The sequence below is a fragment of the Cydia splendana genome, chromosome 8 (genome assembly GCF_910591565.1).
Source record: "Cydia splendana chromosome 8, ilCydSple1.2, whole genome shotgun sequence".
Lineage (NCBI taxonomy): Eukaryota > Metazoa > Arthropoda > Insecta > Lepidoptera > Tortricidae > Cydia > Cydia splendana.
Genome location: NC_085967.1, coordinates 17,093,878 through 17,114,616, shown reverse-complemented (window position 1 = coordinate 17,114,616; position 20,739 = coordinate 17,093,878). Strand labels below are relative to the sequence as shown.

The window sequence follows — 20,739 nt, the reverse complement described above, 5'->3', positions numbered from 1 at the left end:
AAACAAAAAATATAAAAACAAGACAAAAACCTGGCCTAGCAACATAAAAAAGTAATTTGTCTGTGGATTACGAACATATTTTGTACGGTTGGCACCTCCGATATCAATGATATTTTATACTAAATACTGTGCTTTCTTTGACGGTTCATGTTCAAAGTTTTGCATAATCTGTATTCAAATTGTCAGACGCAACACGACGTGTATTCCTTGACTAGTGAAGGCCGTCATTTTGAGTATATTTGTGTGTTTTGTGGGCAATTTTATGTGATTCATCATTAAAATGGCGAAATTGGTTGATATATACAACAGTGAAAAAGAACCCGTGATCAAGCGACGGCAGTTGCCGCTTACTATATACGATAATCTCACGGTAAGCGAGATCTATACTTTGACACTAGTGCCGTGATAGATTTATAATAATTAGTCATTGAATGTAAAAACAAAAAGAACACTTAACTAGAATGAGAAATATCTTAATTCTGAACAGTTTTCGTCGATGGAACTTCGACTTAGCTTAAGATCGCAGTGATTACCTGCCGCAAAGAATCATTGATTTCTACCAAAAGGAGCATGACATTTCATAGTTGACCTTATTAAGCGATTTAATTCCTTTGTTGAATGTTAACTATTGGTTGTTATGTTTTCAGATGATCATGGACTTGAACACGATGGGTTTGATCTGCGACAACCCGCAGGTGAAGGGTCGCGAGTACGAGGAGTTCGTGCGCAAGTATAAAGTCCTCACGACAGAAGAACTGAAAGTGGCGCTCAGAGTCGATGCCTCGGATATATTTAACGTCTTAAATCAAAGCATTCCATGTGTTGGTTGTCGGAGAAGGTATATTTTTTCAATAGCCATTTTGCCTTAAAATATTTACTAATTTTGTATTTGCGTGTTTTCTGATTGTTTCAACTTTGACTGCAAGATTTTATACTAAGTTTAGCCAAGTCAGCATTTTAGAACTTAAAACAATTTGTATGTATAGAACTTAATGCATGGAATTTAATGATCAAAGATCAAGTAACTTATTAATTAAAAAGCAAACTGATATATTCACTGTATCAACAATGAACTGTGTGGTCTGAACTCACATTAATTGCAATATCAGTCTGATCACCAATCAACTGAGGTCTTGGTGCATACTGGACCTTCGGTGAAGTTCCATCACTTCATGTCTCGTAAAAGTAATACTATCAAAAAACCTTGAGCATGTACAAGTTGAGAGACAATGGCTGGACTGGTGTTACTACTGACACCAACATTTTTAAAAAGCCTTTGTAGTTTGGGTGCTAGGAGGCTTGACATAACACATTGAACGGAATTATTAAGCACCCACATACTAGTACTCTCTCAAATAGTACTCTCTCAAATTAATGTCAGATTTAGTTTTAAACTTTGAGAATACATCGGGATTTATTGTAAAATCGTTATATGCCAACAAAAATAATTTTAATATATCTATCACGGTATCTGAAGACAATCATTATTAGATTATTACAATTTGAAATAATTATTGGAAGTGTATATAATAATGGTCCAATAATTGTAAGTAGGAATGTAATCATAACAATATTTGTAATATTTCTCTTCATATTAATTAACCTTTTATGTTTTAAAGCATTCAGTCCCGTTCCTTAACTCCTTATTAGTCCTTATTCTCATGTTACTGTACTGGATATGTAATGTGATCACACTCTTTCCAAGTAGCAATGTGCAAGTCTGACAAGTGTTTGATTAAGACATTTTGATGCCCTAAGCATTTCTATATCATGGTGCCCCTCATCCAAATCAGATGGTGACACAACTATCTCATCTTGCTGTAGACTGAGTAAGACAAAGCATATGCGAAACCCTACCTGTAACTTAACAGTTTTTTCAATGTTTCACTGCCATATACAAATGTACAGGTGTACTAAGGACATCAAGAACTTTCACTTACACTTCACCATTTTAATTCTTGATTTTTTTTTTGGTTTTTTAGTGTGGAACGCCTCTTTTACCAGTTGTCAAAATCAGGTCACCCAACACTGGACCCACTGATACTGGGCTCCGATGAAATAATGACCATTAGAGAAGATAAGATCATCCATCCACAGTCACTCGCCACACTGTTGAATGGGCACAGGTAAGTTAGCACAACAGATTCTGTCAAGTTTATTACCCTTCGTAATCTTGAAAATAATACAACAATGGTGGGTGTTTCAGGCTATTGATGGAACTTCCATGTGTTCAATGATAGAGTCTGTTTGGAAAGAGAAGAGCCATGGAATGTATTGGGCCCCATACATTACACGACTCTTCTCTTTCCGCACAGACTCTATTTAATAGTAATGTCGCAGTCGGATCGTATAATCCGCCGTATTACATTACGGCTAGCCGTTTTCAAAAACAGGGGCGTTTTGAAATGCGGCGGTTTAACGATTAGCCGGATTGAATGCGGCTGAATGAGAATCCGCCGGAATGTATTCGGCGCCATACGTTCTTCAACACGGCTAGCCGTAATGTAATACAGCGAGTCATTAGCCGCCGCTTTGACAGTTTTTAGTTCCCATTTTTAACACCCGTGGCGCTGCCTGACAAACGCTGGGGTGTCCATCAAATCTGGAGTTCGTTGGACTGTTTCTTTTCAAAAAACATTTCTTTCGCAACTTAACTAGACGGAGCCCCGCTTCGCGGGGCTCCTATTTCTGAGCGGTTTGCCCTTCGGGCATCTGAAGCTACCTAACGAACCTAACCTACCTACCTATTGATTTAGTGAGACGTCCGTGAAAACATTACACTTTGGGGAAAAAAGCGTAGGTAGGTAAGTAGGTTAGGTTCGTTAGGTAGCTTCAGATGCCCGAAGGGCAAACCGCCCAGTGCGGGGCTCCGTCTATTTAAGTTGTGAAGGAAATGTTTTGGAAAAGAAACACATGTAGTGCGGTGGGACCATGGTAAAAATAAATTAAATTGCAAACATTGTCAAACTCCGGTTACGTAGGCGACCGAAAGAACTGGTCACTCTACAATCTAAAATAGTAGTACGATGCGGCTAAACGTTGGCCGCCTTATTGAAGAACGTATTGCAATGACAATCTGGCTAATCGTCGAACCGCCGCATTTCAAAACGCCCCTGTTTTTGATAACGGCTAGCCGTAATGTAATACGGCGGATTATACGATCTGACTACGACAGTAACACAGATATCCATTTGCCTTATTAATTGGATCAGTAAGAGTAGCCCTCATTTATTTAACCCATTTTAACCCCTTTTACTAGCAAATGAAAGCTAGATTAATGCTTGGCATCAATGCTTTCCAGTTTTCTACTATTATTAGAAAGCCCCTCATTTTATTTTAGATTTAAGCTCTAAACTTCCAGCGAATGGAAAGATTAAAAAAATACTAACCACCCTCCGTGTTTTATGTTTTTCTTATATTTTCTATCGATTTTTGTGACTTCGTAAGGTTCATAAGGCACTTATTTGCTAACGCGATATGGCAACTGTCGGAGTTGATAGATTAAACTTAAAAGTAAACAATAGTAGATTGTTAACCAAGGGATGAAAGGCACTCATTTCTGCCGAGGTAGGCCTTTCACTCAAGTTAAACACTACTTTTCATTACGAATATGAGGAAAGTAAAATGCATGTGTTTTATTAAAAACATGACTAAGTAATTTTTATAGTATTTTTTGAGGGTACTTTCTATTAACAATTTAGGCAAAAGAATCGTTATTTAAGGAATGGGGAGTCATATATCAGAATGGTAATTGTATAACAAATCCATTTATACCCAAATTTCAATTGCTTATTGACCGAAGCGTACCGAAGGTCTACGTTTTGACTCGAGCAATTTGCTTTCGTATGTCCGGATGTTCTCCTCTACAGGTCGCAATTCTTAACTGATTCTCATGAAATTTTGTGACCAGATTCTATGACTAAATAAATTATTTTGTCAATCCGGTTTTTGGAAATTTTTAAAAATGGCGTAGTCGAGATACCTGTCGCCTAAACAAATAGTCGTATCGATATTATAAGAGTTTTTTCCTTTTGAGACATGTTTACAGAGTTAATAGCAAAAAATGCAGAAAAAAATTATCGCTGGTTTAGGCGGTATTTAGATATTTAGTTTTGTATTTCCGGATGTTCTCCTCTACAGGTCGCAATTCTTAACCGATTCTCATGAAATTTTGTGACCAGATTCTATGAATTAATAAAATTTTTTTGTCAATCCGGTTTTTGGAATTTTTTTTAAATGGCGGAGTCGTGATACCTGGCGCCTAAACAAATAGTCGTATCGATATCATAAGAGTTTTTTCTTTTTGAGACATGTTTACAGAGTTAATAGCAAAAAATGCATAAAAAAAATATCGCTGGTTTAGGCGGTATTTAGATATTTAGTTTTGTATTTCCGGATGTTCTCCTCTACAGGTCGCAATTCTTAACCGATTCTCATGAAATTTTGTGACCAGATTCTATGACTAAATAAAATTTTTTTGTCAATCCGGTTTTTGGAAATTTTTAAAAATGGCGGAGTCGTGATACCTGTCGCTTAAACAAATAATCGTATCGATATCATAAGAGTTTTTTCTTTTTGATATATGTTTATAGATTAAATGCCCAAAAATTCAGAAAATTTGTATCGCTGGTTTTGGCGGTATTTAGATATTTCGTTTTTACTTGAGAATGAGTAGCTAAATTTCGTCAGCTTTAGTAAGAACTATCATGGCGTATTTTGCAAACGTTCGCTTTTTTTGTTTGCATCGGGAGGTCCCTGGTTCCATCCCCAGTAATTGTATGCTGCTACACAACTTTTTGTATTTTTTTATACTTAAATTTCGTATCAATTGTTGTTTTTTATTTTATTATTTTATTTTGAAAAAATGTAAAAAATCGTATTTTTTATTTATCAAGCGCGGGCTAAGCGTATTCGTTTAATTTTTGCAAGAGATGATGGCTTTTTGCGCTTTAAAGAAAATTTGATTCTTGAATATACGGCGCCATACCTTTGGCCTCTATGCTCGTCTAGATGGCGACACCATTTTATATTTAACAATTTTTACTCATATCAGTAAAAGAACATGGGCCAAAATCATATGGCGTTCTAAAAATAAAAAAAATCATTTATCCATACATATATACATTTATTGATATTTTTTATTAATTTTCATTTTAATCCTGTATCGAAAGATGGCAGTAAATTTACAGCACTGATTTACAGTGACTACAAAATTTAGTACGACAATAACCCTCTACTATAGGGACCGTGCGCGTTGGAGGGTCCGCCATCTTGTGGTCTGAATCGGAAACATGTACATTGCCAAAGCAAGTTGTACCATCTACCGTTCTTGTAGGTACGTTTCCTTATGCATATTATAGGTTCTGTCATCTTGTGGGCTACATCGGAAGCATAAACGTCACATTTACGCCTCACGCCAAAAATCTGACGGCTCCTATGCCGCCCCCTATAGTTCACGCACGCCCCCTATAGGGACCGTGCGCGTTGGAGGGCCTGCCATCTTGTGGCCTGAATCGGAAACATATGTGCACATGTACATTGCCAAAGCAAGTGCTACCATCAACCGTTCTCGTAGGTACGTTTTCTTGTGCATAGTAGGTTCTGCCATCTTGTGGGCTACATCGGAATCATAAACTACACATCTACGCTTCGCGCCAAAGATCTGACGGCTCCTGTGCTGCCCCCTATAGTTCATGCACGTCCCCTATACAATCTATTCTCTTTAGAATTTAGATTAGTTAGATATTTAAATTCTTACTCGACTAAAATTAAAAGCATGAAACTCCTTCTATTGCGACTCGAGGAGGAACAAAGACTGAAAAGACTGGCAAACCAAACGCGCACGAAGCTTCTCAGTTGCAGTTTACAGGCTAATTAAAAGGTAATGTTGGTTCCCTAACATAAGTAGAGTTAGACCAAGAAAAGTCTGCAGAGATTTTGACACTGGCACAAATAACATTGGCACTGCGTGTGCTGTCAAAATCTCTGCAGACTTTTCTTGGTCTAACTCTATCCACTTTTCTATACAATTAGTATGGCGACGTGGATACTTAAGTTGGGGCACCGACCGTACACTGACATCGGAATGATATTTTTATCATGTTATTTAGTAGTCATCGTGCGTCTCGCTTGCGCCAATACATGTACGGACAAGAACCAGCGAAATGCACGATAACTAAATGACATCAGTTAGACGTCATTCTGATATCACTGTACGTTTGAATTGGCCTGTTAGCCAAAAATTGTTTCGTATGTCCATCTGTTCTACTCTACTGGTCGCATTTCTAAACCAATTCCCGATCCTGTAAGCAGGTTCGATAGTTAAGGTTTTAATTGTCAAATTAGATTCTCTAAATTCTTCTAAACAACGAAGCCATACATTTACTCAGTTTTAAGCTCAGCTCGCGAGGTCTACAGCTCACAGAGCCACTAGTCATAAAAAAAATAACAAAATCGTACTTGGAACCTAAAATGCTCTAGTGCAGAAACAAATTATATTCTGCACACCTTTTAGAACAACAATGACCCTCTTTCAGAGCATGAGAAATGAAAAATGATTTTTCTCAAAAATGGACGGCAAAGTCGACTTTGCCGTTTAAAAAATAGGTCGCGAAGCGCGTAGTTTATGGTCAGTCAAAAATTAAAAAGTTAAAAACATTGCAGTCTCGATTTTGGGACTGCAATGTTGCATACAAATTCCATTATTTGTCGAGTTCCAAACTTTTTAAAAGTTGAAATGGCCATATCAAATGAAGGCACAGGCCCATTAAACAGCCAAACAGATGATTAGTACCGCGACTATTTAGCTGTCTCAAATAGGTTGACGTATTTTCGGCAGAAAAATACACTTCTATTTTTTATTAAAAAAAAAAAGGCGGCAAAGCTAATTTTTTCAATTGTTTCTACTTTTTTCTGTGAAAATATATACGTAAGAACGTTGCTTTTGTAAAATATTCCTATTATATTTATATTTCTTGCACCATTTTTGAGAAAAGCACTATATATGACTCGGCTGGAAGGCTACTTGCTGGCTTCGGATTCAATTAAACGGACTCCCAAGGTCGTCCGTTTAAAACGAATCCTCAGCCTGCAAGTAGCTACTTCCGAGCCTCGACAATAATGTACTATTGTCCACAGCAGCGGCATAGAATGCCTCGTGCTGCGCGGGGGCCGCTTCAAGAAGTCGCCGCGCTGCGCGCTGCACTCGCTGGAGGCGGGCGCGGCGCGCTGGGGCGCGTGCGGCTGGGGCTGGGGCGCGGGCTGGAGCGCGGGCGCCGGCGCCGGCGCGGGCTGGAGCGCCGGCCGCTGCGCCTGGCGCGCCGCCTGGGACGCCATGCGCGCGCCCGCCCGGGACCACGTCACGCTCGTGCACTTCAGCACGCTGCACGACACGCTGCACAACTACCTCCGCAAGCATCGCTTCTGCGCCGACTGCAAGACTAAGGTTAGTCGGCGCGGCGTACGGACGCGGGGCGAGGAACCGACGTTTCAATAATAATTCATTCAAAAATCATCAACCGGAGGAGTTTGTGTTACTTTACTAATATAAAATCTCATCATCATTCGTGCATTTCGACAAGGTTCAGGGTGACGTGCCGCGCACGGTGATAAAAAAATATCTCCGTTCGAATTTAAACTGTTGTGAGACATACTGACATTGAATAATTTTACGGTTTAGACTCACTTGTTTTAAGTCACTCGCGAGACATGGTTCGGAGAGCCTAGGTCTCCTTTCGGTTTTGAGTACGCGATATACGGCCATCGTGAACGCTGCTCGCACTGTTAGTGCTTGAGAAAGGAGACCTAGGCTCTCCGAAACATGTCGCGCGAGTGACTAAAAACAAGTGAAACTAAACCGTAAAATTATCAATATCTCCCTTCTAGAATGCGACTAGAAAATGTAATACACATAAATGATATGTAATTAAAAATCAAAGTACTATTTTTATATAAACTGTCTGTAATGTTTGTGTTATAGCCGAGTTGCGTCACCGTTATCATTGTGATAAGCGTCGACACTAGAACTTATCTAAAAACTGTTCTTGCAAACAAGAATGTTAAATTTGCACTATTGCAGTTTTTATCTTGAGAAACTACAAACGATTTTGATTTGGTTTTAAACTAAAATAGAAAAATAATTGTTATTTTATTGAGTTTAAATTGAATTTTAATCTCAATAAAATTAAATAGAATTTTAAACTCAATAAAATTAAATTGAATTTTAAACTCAATAAAATTAAATTTAATTTTAAACTCAATAAAATTAAATTTAATTTTAAACTCAATAAAATTAAATTGAATTTTAAACTCAATAAAAAATATTACATACCTACAACAGTCACTTGTAAACATGTGCCTCATATATAATATCATCTACCGCAACTTTACCTTCGACAGTCTGGAATTACTAAAGAATTCATAAATTTATGTCAATGTAGCACTCGTGAATATTGTCAATGACTTCTCTAGGTTCTGAGGGCATATCAATTGCTAGTGGAAGAGAAAGAGCCCCAGAAAGAGAAAGGCTACGTGGGGGCACTGTACGGCGGCATCAAACGTTGCCTGCTCGACAAACATCTACACCTGCAGGCCAAGACCGAATATATCGCACGACTCATTACTCGCGCTGAACCGGAACTACTTGGCAACCACCGTGAGCGACACGCGAAGACCCTCGAGATTGCTCAGGAAGAGGTAATAAATTATACTAGTTTACAAAGGAACGCTGTATGGCAGACTGAAACACTGCGTTCTCAACAAACATCTACACCTGCAGGCTAAGACCTAGTATGTGGCTCGCACTGGGCCGGAACTCTGTTCAGGAAGTGATACTAAAGTTTTCAAAGGAGCGTTGTATATCAAGCATGCCTTCTTGACATACGTCTACTCCTGCAGGCCAAGTTATTCTTATATTTTCCCTCATTAACAAACAGATAAATTTATACATCATTGTAAATTATACGAATGGTACTATGTGCATTCTACAGTCACCAAACGGGATTGTTCTGCCATTTAGGGTTCTTGCTAAATTGGAAATTCTATACCGTAAGTATTGAGCAACCAATTTAGTTAGGACCCTAAATGGCGCAACAATCGCGCAGCGTGATGGTACTTCATTATTTGTGCATTCACACATTAAAACTTTAAATTACTGTTTATTTGTATCAAATGTTGTACTTTTCCAAAAAAGACCAAATTTTAATATGTACGTAAAAGTGCATACTCATAAACTCGAGTACCAACCAAGTTGTACTAAAATACATTCAGATTTCAGATATAAAGTATGTATACAATATTTTTATTTCATCAAATCGACTTGTCTCAGTCTTTTATACAAACCATTATCTCCAGGTACTGATCTGCCTCGGCATATGCATCTACGAGCGGCTCCAGCGCATATCCCTCCGGCTCCGCGAGGAGGAGGGCACGTGCCAGGCGCTCTGCGCCGTCGCCGTCGAGGCCCTGCACCGCAAGTTCGAGACGGCCGTCGAGCACAAGAGCGGCGTGTCCAAACTGCAGCTGCTCTACGACGAGCTGGCCCAGGAGGAACTCACGCGCCGCCAGAGGAAGGAGCAGAAGAAACTCAAGCGTCGCAAGAAGAAGGAAAGGCAGGCGGTCGAGAGCAAGTGCAAGGTATGTACTTACTCTGACGTTGGCCCAATATTACAGGGTTCTATGTTTCACTTTTATCGAACTGAAATTTGAACATTGTCATAGTGACATTAAGTCGAATTTGAACTATCTTGAAAATGTAACATGTGTAAGCGACGAGTTGCCATTGCTACCAGCATGTAGATAGGTTCATGCGTTCTCGTCCTTATTTAAGGCGCGGTGTGTAGTAAATGCGCTTTTTTGTCACCAGATTTACAGACTTTTACAAAGATTTCATTTGTTGCCGTGTGAGAGGTGATTTTATATCGATAATTGCACTCATCTGTCTGACGCTTGAATTATACATCAAAATGATGGTAATTTTATTACAAGTACAATGGTATAGGGTTTCCTGCGAAAATCCGGTCACAAATAAGGGTTGCCAGGCTTTTAATTAAAATAAGAAGGGAAGACTTTTAGCGATAACTCATATCATAAACGGCTTAACTGATCAAGTTTGTTCTAATTTTATTTGATTTAGTTTTTTAAGCACTGTTTTCATATTTTTGGGCTTTAAAAACTTTTTTTTCTTTCTAAACGATTATTTCCGAAATGATTCACTTTATCAAGAAATGTTGTTTAAAGACCCCTATTTATTTTGAAAGGCCTATCCAACGACACCCCACACTATAAGGTTGAAACGATAAAAAAATTGTCACACACATTTTGTTTCTTTCAAAGCGATTATTCCCGAAAATATTCACTTTATCAAAAAATGTTCTTCCCACAAAAAAATTCAAAAAAATTTCATGCCCACTTTTCATATAAGGGGGCCACTACCCTATTAAATATATTTTCTAGTTTTTATTTTACGACTTTGTCGTTGGGGGGAAATTTTATGCTAAAACTTTTCCCTCCCCCCTACACACTCAGCACACCCGCTAGCTCGAGGACTTTAAGTACCTATGTTTATCTAGACACTACAAGGTATAACTGAGCCAATTTTCAAAATTATACGAATTATTTCCGCAGTTTTTTAGGGTTCCGTACCCAAAGGGTAAAACGGGACCCTATTACTAAGACTCCGCTGTCCGTCCGTCCGTCCGTCCGTCTGTCCGTCTGTCTGTCACCAGGCTGTATCTCACGAATCGTGATAGCTAGACAGTTGAAATTTTCACAGATGATGTATTTCTGTTGCTGCTATAACAACAAATACTAAAAACAGAATAAAATTAAGATTTAAGTGGGGCTCCCATACAACAAACGTGATTTTTGACCGAAGTTAAGCAATGTCGGGCGGGGTCAGTACTTGGATGGGTGACCGTTTTTTTTTTGCCGTTTTTTGCATTATGGTACGGAACCCTTGACCCTCGGACTCGCACTTGCCCGGTTTTTTTTATTTTCTTGAGCTATTAACTAACTCGAATGTCGAAGTAGAAGTGTTTTTTGCCATTACAATCTTTAAATGCTTGACTTTTACTCGTCAATTCAAATAAGAAAAAAAATAGTAATTACAGTTAGAGTTATAATTCTTTTTTGTGAAGATAGCTAATTTTATCTACTTATTGGAGCTATGCATAACTCAATAGTCTCACAAATTATCTTAGCTTTGCTAGTATTCTTCCTTATTTTCACTACCTACTTGCCCGAAATTGACTGCTAGAGTTAGACCAAGTCTGCAACGATTTTGATAGCATAGGCAGTGCTAATGTTATTCATAATTTCGTAGAAGTTTGACGTTTAAAATAACACTTGCACTGCGTGTGCAATCAATAAGGTCTATTAATAAGTACTAGTTTTTGTCTCATTGACCGAAGCGAAGCGAAGGTCTACGTTTTGACTCGGGCATTTTGCTTTCGTATGTCCGGATGTTCTCCTCTACAGGTCGCAATTCTTAACCGATTCTCGTGAAATTTTGTGACCGAATTTTATGACTAAATAAAATTTTTTTGTCAATCCGGTTTTTGGAAATTTTTAAAAATGGCGGAGTCGTGATACCTGGCGCCTAAACAAATAGTCGTATCGATATCATAAGACTTTTTTCTTTTTGAGACATGTTTACAGAGTTAATAGCAAAAAATGCAGAAAAAAATTATCGCTGGTTTAGGCGGTATTTAGATATTTAATTTTAACTAATTTTAATTTGAGAAGGAGTAGCTAAATTTCGTCAACCCATCTAAGAACTATTTGGCTCAGTTTGTAAACGTTCGCTTTTTCTGTTTGCACAGAGGGTCTGGGTTCGATCCCCAGTAATTGTATGCTGGGATATTATAACTTTTTGTATTTTTTTACACATGAATTTCGTATTGTTTTTCTTTAATTTACTATACACCGTGTTTTTATTGAATTCCGTTAACTTCGGGGTATAGTTAAGTACGTTTATAAGAACTAAATGGCATATGTAGTTAATTTTCAAAAAAAAAATTTTTTTTTTGTTTTCTTTTTTGTTTAAAAAGTAATTAAATGTAGCATATAGCGTTGTTGTAACACGGGCATTACATTTAACTCAACCAAACAATTGAAATCTGTGACATATCAATGTCATTTCGTACATCAATCGACCGAGATTGTACTTAAGTTTAGTAGCAAATGTATGAACTCATTCTAAACACTAATCAATATGTAAGCCGGCCCTAAGGCAAGTGTACACGCTTGTAGAGGCCTTATAGTAAAAAAATAAATTATGGATTATCTCCGAAATGGACTTAATTAGAACATCGGTGTCTTTGAGAAAGTTACTTGATTTAAGCTCAGGAATGCACCCTTGAAATTAACGGAAATCAAAAAAAACACGGTGTTTAAAGCTCTTAGCACCATGTTATTTCAAGCTCTGCTCGCGAGGTCTACAGCTCACAGAGCCACTAGTAATAATTTGGCATCATTTGATTAGATTCTCAGTTTGTCGCAGTATACACTCATATTGTTTATAATTAATAATTATTTACACTCACCGTCTTACCTACCATTTTTAATTTCATTAAGTACTCATCAAAATACGAATTTGCTAATAAATCTTATTCAATATTAATTGCCGGAAAAAATCCCGGTACTGACAATTCAGAATACCGATATCGTCAGAATAAGGACGTAGACGTGCTGCGCGGGAATGGTGCGGTGCGCCGCGCGGCGCGCCCGCCTGCCCGTTCTACCACTCGTCTGCTTCAGGGTGGATTTCAAAATCCTGCGAAAACTTATGGTTCGGTCTTTTTAAAAAAAACTAGTAGGTTGTGCGAGTTGCAACTTTTTTATATGTTTTTAAGAACTTAATCTTCATGTTCCTTCAATTACCATCTCCAATAACTTAATAGTTTTTTTTTATATAAAATGTTTTATGTGTCTAAAATCATCACCGTCTACCGGAAAAATCTGAACCTTATTGTTTGCAGTGAAAATTATAGCGTACCTATCGTACGATTGCGATTTTTCTTTTACTTATATCTTTTCCATGTTGTTGTTTAACACATGGGAAAATATGCAATAATTCCTTCACCGAGAAAGTACATTTAAAAATATTTAAAATTTTGTCACGAATATTCGTCAACACCGTCATGGTAATGTCAATGTGAGCTTATCTCCGTGTATGAACAACGAAATACCGCTAAAGGTCCTTGCCCTATTTTTCACTTTAATATAGAATGCCAAAAATGATTTCACTATAAAGTCACATCATTGAATCGTGAGAAATATTACGAACAAATTTGTAAAACGTAGTTTGTCACAACAGAGCATCATCACCGTTATGCTTTGGTTTAAAAAAGTTACAAATGATATATTAGAAATAATTATTGAAATGAATGGCAAACTACATGAAGTTTATTGTGTAGCATAGACATTAACTACTATTATTCGTATTCTAGAAATAAAAACAAGAAACTCTCAAATCGTCAACACCATACCCATCATCACCGGGAAAAAATGACGACCGGTGATGATTTCATGTGTATGGCGATGACGGTTCTCAGAAACTTTTCTAGTTATTTTGCTATAATTCATTATGAAATTAAGCTGTATGTTTGAAAAACGTTCTCTATGTCTTCTAACACTATATAATGTCTACCTTATAAATGTAGAAGAAGATATGACTATTTTTTTCACACTAGAGGATGGTTAGTTTTAAATAACATTTTGACTGAAGTAGGCAAAATTTAGGTCACTTAGAACTTAGAACATACAAATGTTTATTTTTTATTATCTAATAATGTAAATCGTGCAACTTAGAGTCTGTAATTGCATGTTAGTCGTGTTAAAACAAAGTATTTAAACAAGCAACATATATTAAGTTTTAAGCGACCATAGGCTACGGTACTGGCTCACTATCGTAATGGCCTTATGTTTTTGATAATATTATATTAATTGATGTATATAATTACAGCAATTAATAATTATACCATTGGGTAGTCACCGGACCCAATACCTAACATTTTGTAACTTATGACATGCATTACAAGTAGGGGTCTTGCAACTTATAAAACACTGATTATATATTAATGTTTAGCTATTAAACAATATATATATGGATTTAAATCATTATAGCTATTTTTAAAGTTAATTTATAAAACAACAAAAATACAAACTTATGCAATGAATCAAATTATCAAAAAAAAAGTAATATATCATAGAAATTAAGCTCACTGGTAAGCCAGCAATTTTATAATATGATATAAATACCAAGTTATGCAGTAGATAAAAGTAGATGCGGGTTTAAACTGATAATAAGAGTACAATATTGTTAATTTGATTTAACATTGAAAAAACCCAAAAAAATAAATGAATACATAAATTGCCTATTTCGGAATATAAATTATTTAAAATTATACAATAAAAATACTTGTTATATATTTATTTATATGAATAAAATGTATTTTTTATAATTTTCTAAAAATAATTTATGTAGCTAGTCTTATGTTCAAAAACATGTTATTTGTAATGTTTATTAAAGTTCTAAAGCCTTACAATTAAAAAAAGTTTTTGTTTTTTTAATACGTTTTTAATACATATATAAATTAGTTCCCAAATCGTCATTACCGTACATGCAGTGTCATTACCGTCTATAAAAGAGTCATTACCATACCATGATTGTCATCACCATCTTGCGTTTTTATTTTCCGAAAGCGATAACTTCAAATATAAGCCACAAATGATTGTATAAATACTATAGATATCCTCAATATACAGCCCCCTATTACTTTACCCAGCTAGAAACGTGTTAAATTAAACATTAAAAAAAAAATATTTTTTTGTATGGTGAAATTTTTGGTGATGAAATCCACCCTTCACCCCCTTGAAAACGTAAAACTCGAGTATAAGAGCGCCTTAAGCGTAATAGTTAATTTCTATGCTTGCCTAATCGCAGCAAGCCATATAATACCATTCATGACATTTCTTTTTAACCGTTTGACCGCCAAAGGCGTCAAATGACTCACGGGAGTCACGGGTCAGTTCAATATCAACCTTCGCGCATTCCGACAAGGTTCAGATGACGCGCCGCATACGACAGGCGTTAGGAACATACTGTGGTATATACACTGACGTTTAGGCTTGAGTCGGTCCTGAACTAAGAACTATTAAGAATGAAATCCCATCAAGGACCGAAAGGAACTAAATCTTTTTGCACGCTCTTAATCGGTCTTTAGGTCCTTTAGTTCAATGGGATTCGAGAGCGCTTGACTGAGTGAAACGTAAAATGGACGGAACGAAACGGTTGTCAATGTCGCTGGCACGAGTGTGAACGAGATGAAAGAACGACGTGACACTCCTAAGCCCGAAAATATGAAGGAAAAACAAATATATTTCGACATATTTGATATTTTTTAATTATGTTAAGGTGTTTTAATTTTTAATATCGACACATCGTATCGTACAAGTTGAATTGTATTCAGTTACCAAAGATTGGAAAGAAACCAATGAAAAATCGACTCCTATTCATTCCCGGCTCTCAACGACCGAACTGAACTAAAGGAACTAAAAGACCGAACTAGTTCGTTTGACCGATTGACCGAGAGCGGAGCGCTCTCTGAAGTGACCGAGCAGGCACAAGCCTACTGACGTTCAAAAGTGCATGGAGATGTTTCAACCGTAATATTAAGGCATTACGGTCGACATCTATCCATGCACTTTTGAACGTCACTATACATATTACGTAATAGATTCCTCAACTTCGTTTTTCCAAGCGTTGTTGAACCAACAACCTTTTTAGCATGACTCATTATGTATGACGTAATGGTTAAGTCTAAAAAAATGTATTGTTGCGGATTCCGAATCTTCCTACTTCATCTTTTTTTTAGTTGTGCTAGAAGTTCAAAAATTACAATACCACCACCAAACCAAAATACACACACACCAAAAACACACATACACCGCAAAAATTTGGCCCTGTGACGTGACATTTGTAGTTGGAACATTAAGATGCGTCCACGACAATTTTGCCATTTGTATTGATCCGTTTACACTCCTATTGATTGTAATTTATATTTCAACAGGAGGCCGATTCCGAGGAACCAGAAGAAAAGTGCCAATGCGAAGAATGCCTCATGGAGGAGCGAGACACACCAACTGATCTGTTATCCCCGCGAGACTACACCCAGTGCTACGAGGCCAGCGGCGACAGCTGCCAGTCATGCCAGGACGACTCCAAGCGCAGCTCCCCCATCAAAACCGGCAAGAAACGAGGCAAAAACGGGAACCTCTCCCCGACCGAGCATTCTCAAGATTACGGCTACTCTTCGGGCAACAATGGAGGCTGCTGTGAGACTATTTCAGGCTCGTCTTCGCTCATGAGCTCTCCAGAGGGCTCGGAGGTGGCCTGCTCGGAAGGGTTCTGCAACCATGATAGAGGAGACTGCTTAGATATCAATAAGAACGATAAGACTTCATGCTCCGGTTTTCCACTGTCACTACAAGAAATGTTAATGGTAAGAATCAAATTTGCTACTTTAAATTTTCAAGCGATTTTTTCACTTATTATGAAACTGTATCTGAGCCGAAATTTCATATATGCGGAAATATTTTTGCTGATTTTTTACAACAACTTGAGATCTGTTTGACACAAGTTCCATATTACATTTAATTTTTGTGTTTAGTTTTTGATTACTTTAAGAACCCATCAAATCAAATTGTTCACAGGAAACATGCTCTTCAGACGAGGAGCAGGACACCAGTTATATTCCTATAGAAGAGGTGCTGGAATTCAAATCACGTCGAAACATAACAGAGAAAAGGCAGGAGTTGCGACAGAACCTCCGGCAGAAGTTCGCGCAGCTCTGCGTCAACCCCGCGCCGCAGCCCGAGCGCGCCGCGCCGGCGCAGCGTGCCGCACACCGCGCCGCTTGACTCCAAGCGCCGAGCGTATCATAGTCATTTTACCTTCGAAAGCACAAACCTGTCTATATCCGCTTAATCGTCTACTAAAAATGTCTTGCATGTGTAATATCCAGTTATTTGGTAAAATGGCTATTGATTGTCTGTAGCTATGATTTATTCCAAACTATAGAAACGGCCATTTTTATTTTGATAATTGTTTTAAACTTATTTTATTTCTGTCAATCATGTCTCATAGAATAGAAGGAAGCGTCCAAACACCATCTGATCACATCAGTCTGCTAGTAAATGCACAACCCGGCTGCGAAGACTCGTCAGGGTGCTTTTAGTTGAATTAAGATTCATATAATAGTGTCGCCCGATAGTTATTCGATTGTTGGTGGTGTTGAGCGCCACCTGTGATACCTGCAGTGTAATGGTTGAAGTCGTTAACTCGAATAGTCTCGTTGAAAGAACTCAGCCATTCAATAAATTGTGAATTAATCATCTGGATAATGCCCAGCATTTAAAAATAATTACTATATAAAATATTAGAATGCTTAGAAATATATAAAGTAGCATTTTTTGATCAAACTATTTTATTTTCAATTGCTTTATGTAACTCAATGTTATTATGTGGTACATGATGAATAAAATATTGCTCGTTATCAGAAGTTAATTTGTAAGCCAGCGTTCCGGATTTACCTTGGCAGTTTTGTCATTGTTATCAAATCAGAAATTTGTAACTCAGTTTTAAAATATATCAATTGTAATGCAAGAAATCATCATTCGCTTGCCCTTATCCCATTCATTTGGGGTCGGCGCAGCATGTCTTTTTCTTCCATACCTCTCTCTCGCCCGTCATCTCATCATTCACTTGCGTTCGCTTCATATCATCTCTCACACAGTCCATCCACCCTTTTCTCGGTCTTCCTCTCCCATTACTTCCCTCCACATTCATTCGTAATACCTTTTTCGTCACATGACTTTCATCCCTCCGCATCACATGCCCGTACCACGCTAGGCGATTCGCTCTTACTTTTTCTACTATAGGTGCAACTTTTAGGCTTCCTCTTATATACTCATTCCTTATCCTATCCATTCTTGTCACACCACACATCCATCTTAACATTCTCATCTCCGCTACATGCAACCTCTTTTCATCCGTCACCTTTAGGGCCCAACACTCCGATCCATACATGACGACAGGTCTTATGATGGTTTTATAAATTTTACCCTTCAATCGAAGAGGCATTCGGGCGTCGCAAATGGTTCCCGTGACCTGTCGCCATTTCATCCATCCTGTGCTAATCCGGTTTTTCACATCACGGTCAATATCGCCATCGCACTGTACCAGCGAACCGAGGTACTTGAAGTCGGAGCAGACCGGCAACGTAACGCCATCGAGTTCCATGGCAGCGAAACTGGAGAGACCGCCGAAATCGCAGAACATATGCTCAGTTTTAGATCTGCTGATCTTCAGGCCAACATTCTCCAGCTTATGCCGCCATTTCTCAAGTCTGCTCTGTACCTCGAGTCCGTCTTCACCCACAAGCACAATGTCATCAGCGAAAAGCATACACCAGGGTGCCTCCTCCTGTATGTCCGACGACAGAGCGTCCATAATAAGCAGGAAGAGGTAAGGACTTAAGGCCGATCCCTGGTGCAAGCCTACCGTGACACTGAACCTGTCGGTGGTGCCAGCAGCTGACCGGACGCGTGTACAACATTGGTTGTACATTGACCGAATTAGCTCCACATACTTCCCAGGCACGCTTTTCTCTTTCAAAGCCCACCACAAAACCTCTCGGGGTACTCGATCGTATGCCTTTTCAAGGTCCACAAACACCATATGCAAGTTCTTTTTTGCACGTCTGTATTTTTCGCACAGTTGGCGAAGTGCAAAAATGGCGTCTGTTGTACCTCTCCCTGGCATAAACCCAAATTGGTTTTGTGTTATATCACTCTCGTGTCTCAGGCGTCTCTCTATCACTTTTTCCCATATTTTCATGCTATGTGACATGAGCTTTATTCCTCTATAGTTGTTGCATTCCTGTACATCCCCTTTGTTTTTAAAAATGGGCACCAGCAAACTGTCGCACCATTCGTCGGGAATAGTTTCTTCATGCAACAACTTATTGAAGAACAAAGTCAACCACTTACATCCATCCTCACGCAATAACTTCCATACTTCTCCTGGTATATCATCTGGTCCTACTGATTTTCCATTTTTCATACTTCTCACAGCCGCTCTTACTTCATCCATATATATTTCTCTCACTGCACCCATATTTATCGGTTTATGATCCAGTACTCTACTCCAATCATTCTCTTCATTCATCAACCTTTCAAAGTAGCCTTTCCAACGTTCTCTTATGCCTTCATCTTTCGTTAGCACCCTTCCTGCATCATCTTTCACACATTTTATATAAGATACATCACGGGAAGTCCTTTCTCTCGCTTTGGCAAGGCGGTACAGCTGCTTTTCGCCTTGAGGACTATTTAAGGAGTTATACAATTTGTCCTGTGCTGTTGTTCTGGCTATAGCAACTGCACGTTTTGCCATCTTCTTACATTCCATATACTTCGTTCTTTTTATTGCCTCCTCAGTTTCTTGTCCAGCTTTAACCTTTTGCCATTCTCTAAATGCTTGTTTCTTTTGCTTTAGTATTTCCTGCACCTCCTCATTCCACCACCAAGTTTCCTTGTCTATGATGCCTTTGCCTTTCGATTCTCCCAAGACATCTTTCGCTACTCTCCTTATACAGTTTGCCATTTCTTTCCAACATTCGTTCCCATTCAATCCTTCCATATCTTTCATCTCTATCATTTTATCTATCACCCGTTCTTTGAGTTTTTTGGCACATTCATACTTCTCTAGCATTTTCCATCGTATCTTTGGTGGAAGCCGTTCTTTTCTTTTAAGTATATGGACTTTTATGTTGAGATCGATTACAAGCAGCCTATGCTGCGAAGTAAGATGTTCTCCTGGTATGATTTTAATGTCCTTGATACAGTTGATTTTATTTCGCTTAACAAGGAAATAATCAATCTGCGTCGTGTGTTTACCACTTTTGTAGGTGATCAGGTGTTCATCTCTTTTTTGGAACCAGGTGTTGGCAATTGCCAGGTCAAAGGCGGCGGCTGCTTGTAACAGTGCTTCACCTTGCACGTTACGGCTTCCAAAACCAAAGCCCCCATGCACTCTTTCATACCCTACATTCATTCTTCCCACATGTCCATTAAAATCTCCACCCACGAAAATCTCTTCATTTGCTGGTATATCCATTTCAATTGTATCAAAATCCTCCCAAAACTTCTCTTTCACTACATCGTCACATCCACTCTGGGGAGCATACACACTTATCAAATTGAGTGTTACGTTTTCCAGCATCACTTTTATAGCGATAATCCTATCGCTCTTCCTGTTTACATTAGTGACACCCTGTTTCAACTGACTATCTAGTACTATACCGACCCCATTGCGTTTGCCGTTACTCCCGCAGTAGTAGAACTTATATCCTTCCCCAATCTCTCTAGCCCTTGCACCCTTCCACTTCGTCTCCTGTAAGAAGGCTACATTTATACGTCGTCTTTTCATCACATCTGCTAGCTCTCTTCCCCTCCCAGTCATAGTCCCTATATTCCAGCTGGCATACCTCAATCTCACACACTTAGGTTCCCGGGCTTGCTTCTTACGTCGCCCCCACCCGGGCTGGTGCGACAACCCTTGTCCATTTCCCACAGAAGCCGGGTGCTGCCCCTGCGCGTCGCCTGCGGGGTACGCCCTAGCCCTATCGCTCATCTCATTTTGTCCAATATACATGCTGCTAAAAGGATTTGGCATTTAGT

The 20,739-nt window shown here is 38.4% G+C and overlaps 2 protein-coding genes across 3 annotated transcripts; one reads left to right on the top strand and one right to left on the bottom strand.

Annotated features, from left to right (window-relative positions):
- Positions 1-162: 162 nt before the first annotated feature.
- On the top strand, positions 163-17,669 carry LOC134792944 (gametogenetin-binding protein 2-like). The gene is made up of 8 exons (XM_063764419.1): positions 163-370; positions 648-838; positions 1,983-2,126; positions 7,138-7,444; positions 8,470-8,694; positions 9,352-9,633; positions 16,071-16,502; positions 16,714-17,669. Exons 1-8 carry the CDS (start codon positions 281-283, stop codon positions 16,918-16,920), a joined length of 1,878 nt encoding a protein of 625 aa, XP_063620489.1. The 5' UTR covers positions 163-280; the 3' UTR covers positions 16,921-17,669.
- A 10-nt stretch (positions 17,670-17,679) lies between these two features.
- On the bottom strand, positions 17,680-20,177 carry LOC134792945 (uncharacterized). Of its 2 annotated transcripts, none has more exons than XM_063764421.1 (2): positions 18,647-20,177; positions 17,680-17,773 (listed from the first exon to the last, which is right to left on the bottom strand). In XM_063764421.1, the coding sequence occupies exons 1-2, from the start codon at positions 20,174-20,176 to the stop codon at positions 17,696-17,698; spliced, it is 1,608 nt and encodes a 535-aa protein (XP_063620491.1). In that variant the 5' UTR covers position 20,177; the 3' UTR covers positions 17,680-17,695. The 2 variants fall into 2 exon arrangements, with proteins under 2 accessions (XP_063620491.1, XP_063620490.1); XM_063764420.1 differs by lacking the exon at positions 17,680-17,773 and adding an exon at positions 17,828-18,594 and having other exon boundaries at positions 18,627-20,177.
- Positions 20,178-20,739: the final 562 nt, after the last annotated feature.

Bases quoted from the DNA above. Each gene is read 5' to 3' on its own strand.
- LOC134792944 (XM_063764419.1), top strand. From the start codon at position 281: ATGGCGAAATTGGTTGATATATACAACAGTGAAAAAGAACCCGTGATC. The intron at 8,695-9,351 runs GTAATAAATTAT...CATTATCTCCAG, and splicing joins TCGAGATTGCTCAGGAAGAG to GTACTGATCTGCCTCGGCAT. The intron at 9,634-16,070 runs GTATGTACTTAC...ATATTTCAACAG, and splicing joins CGGTCGAGAGCAAGTGCAAG to GAGGCCGATTCCGAGGAACC.
- LOC134792945 (XM_063764420.1), bottom strand. From the start codon at position 20,176: ATGGATATACCAGCAAATGAAGAGATTTTCGTGGGTGGAGATTTTAAT. The intron at 18,595-18,626 runs GTACAACCAATG...GCGTCCGGTCAG, and splicing joins GTGGAGCTAATTCGGTCAAT to CTGCTGGCACCACCGACAGG.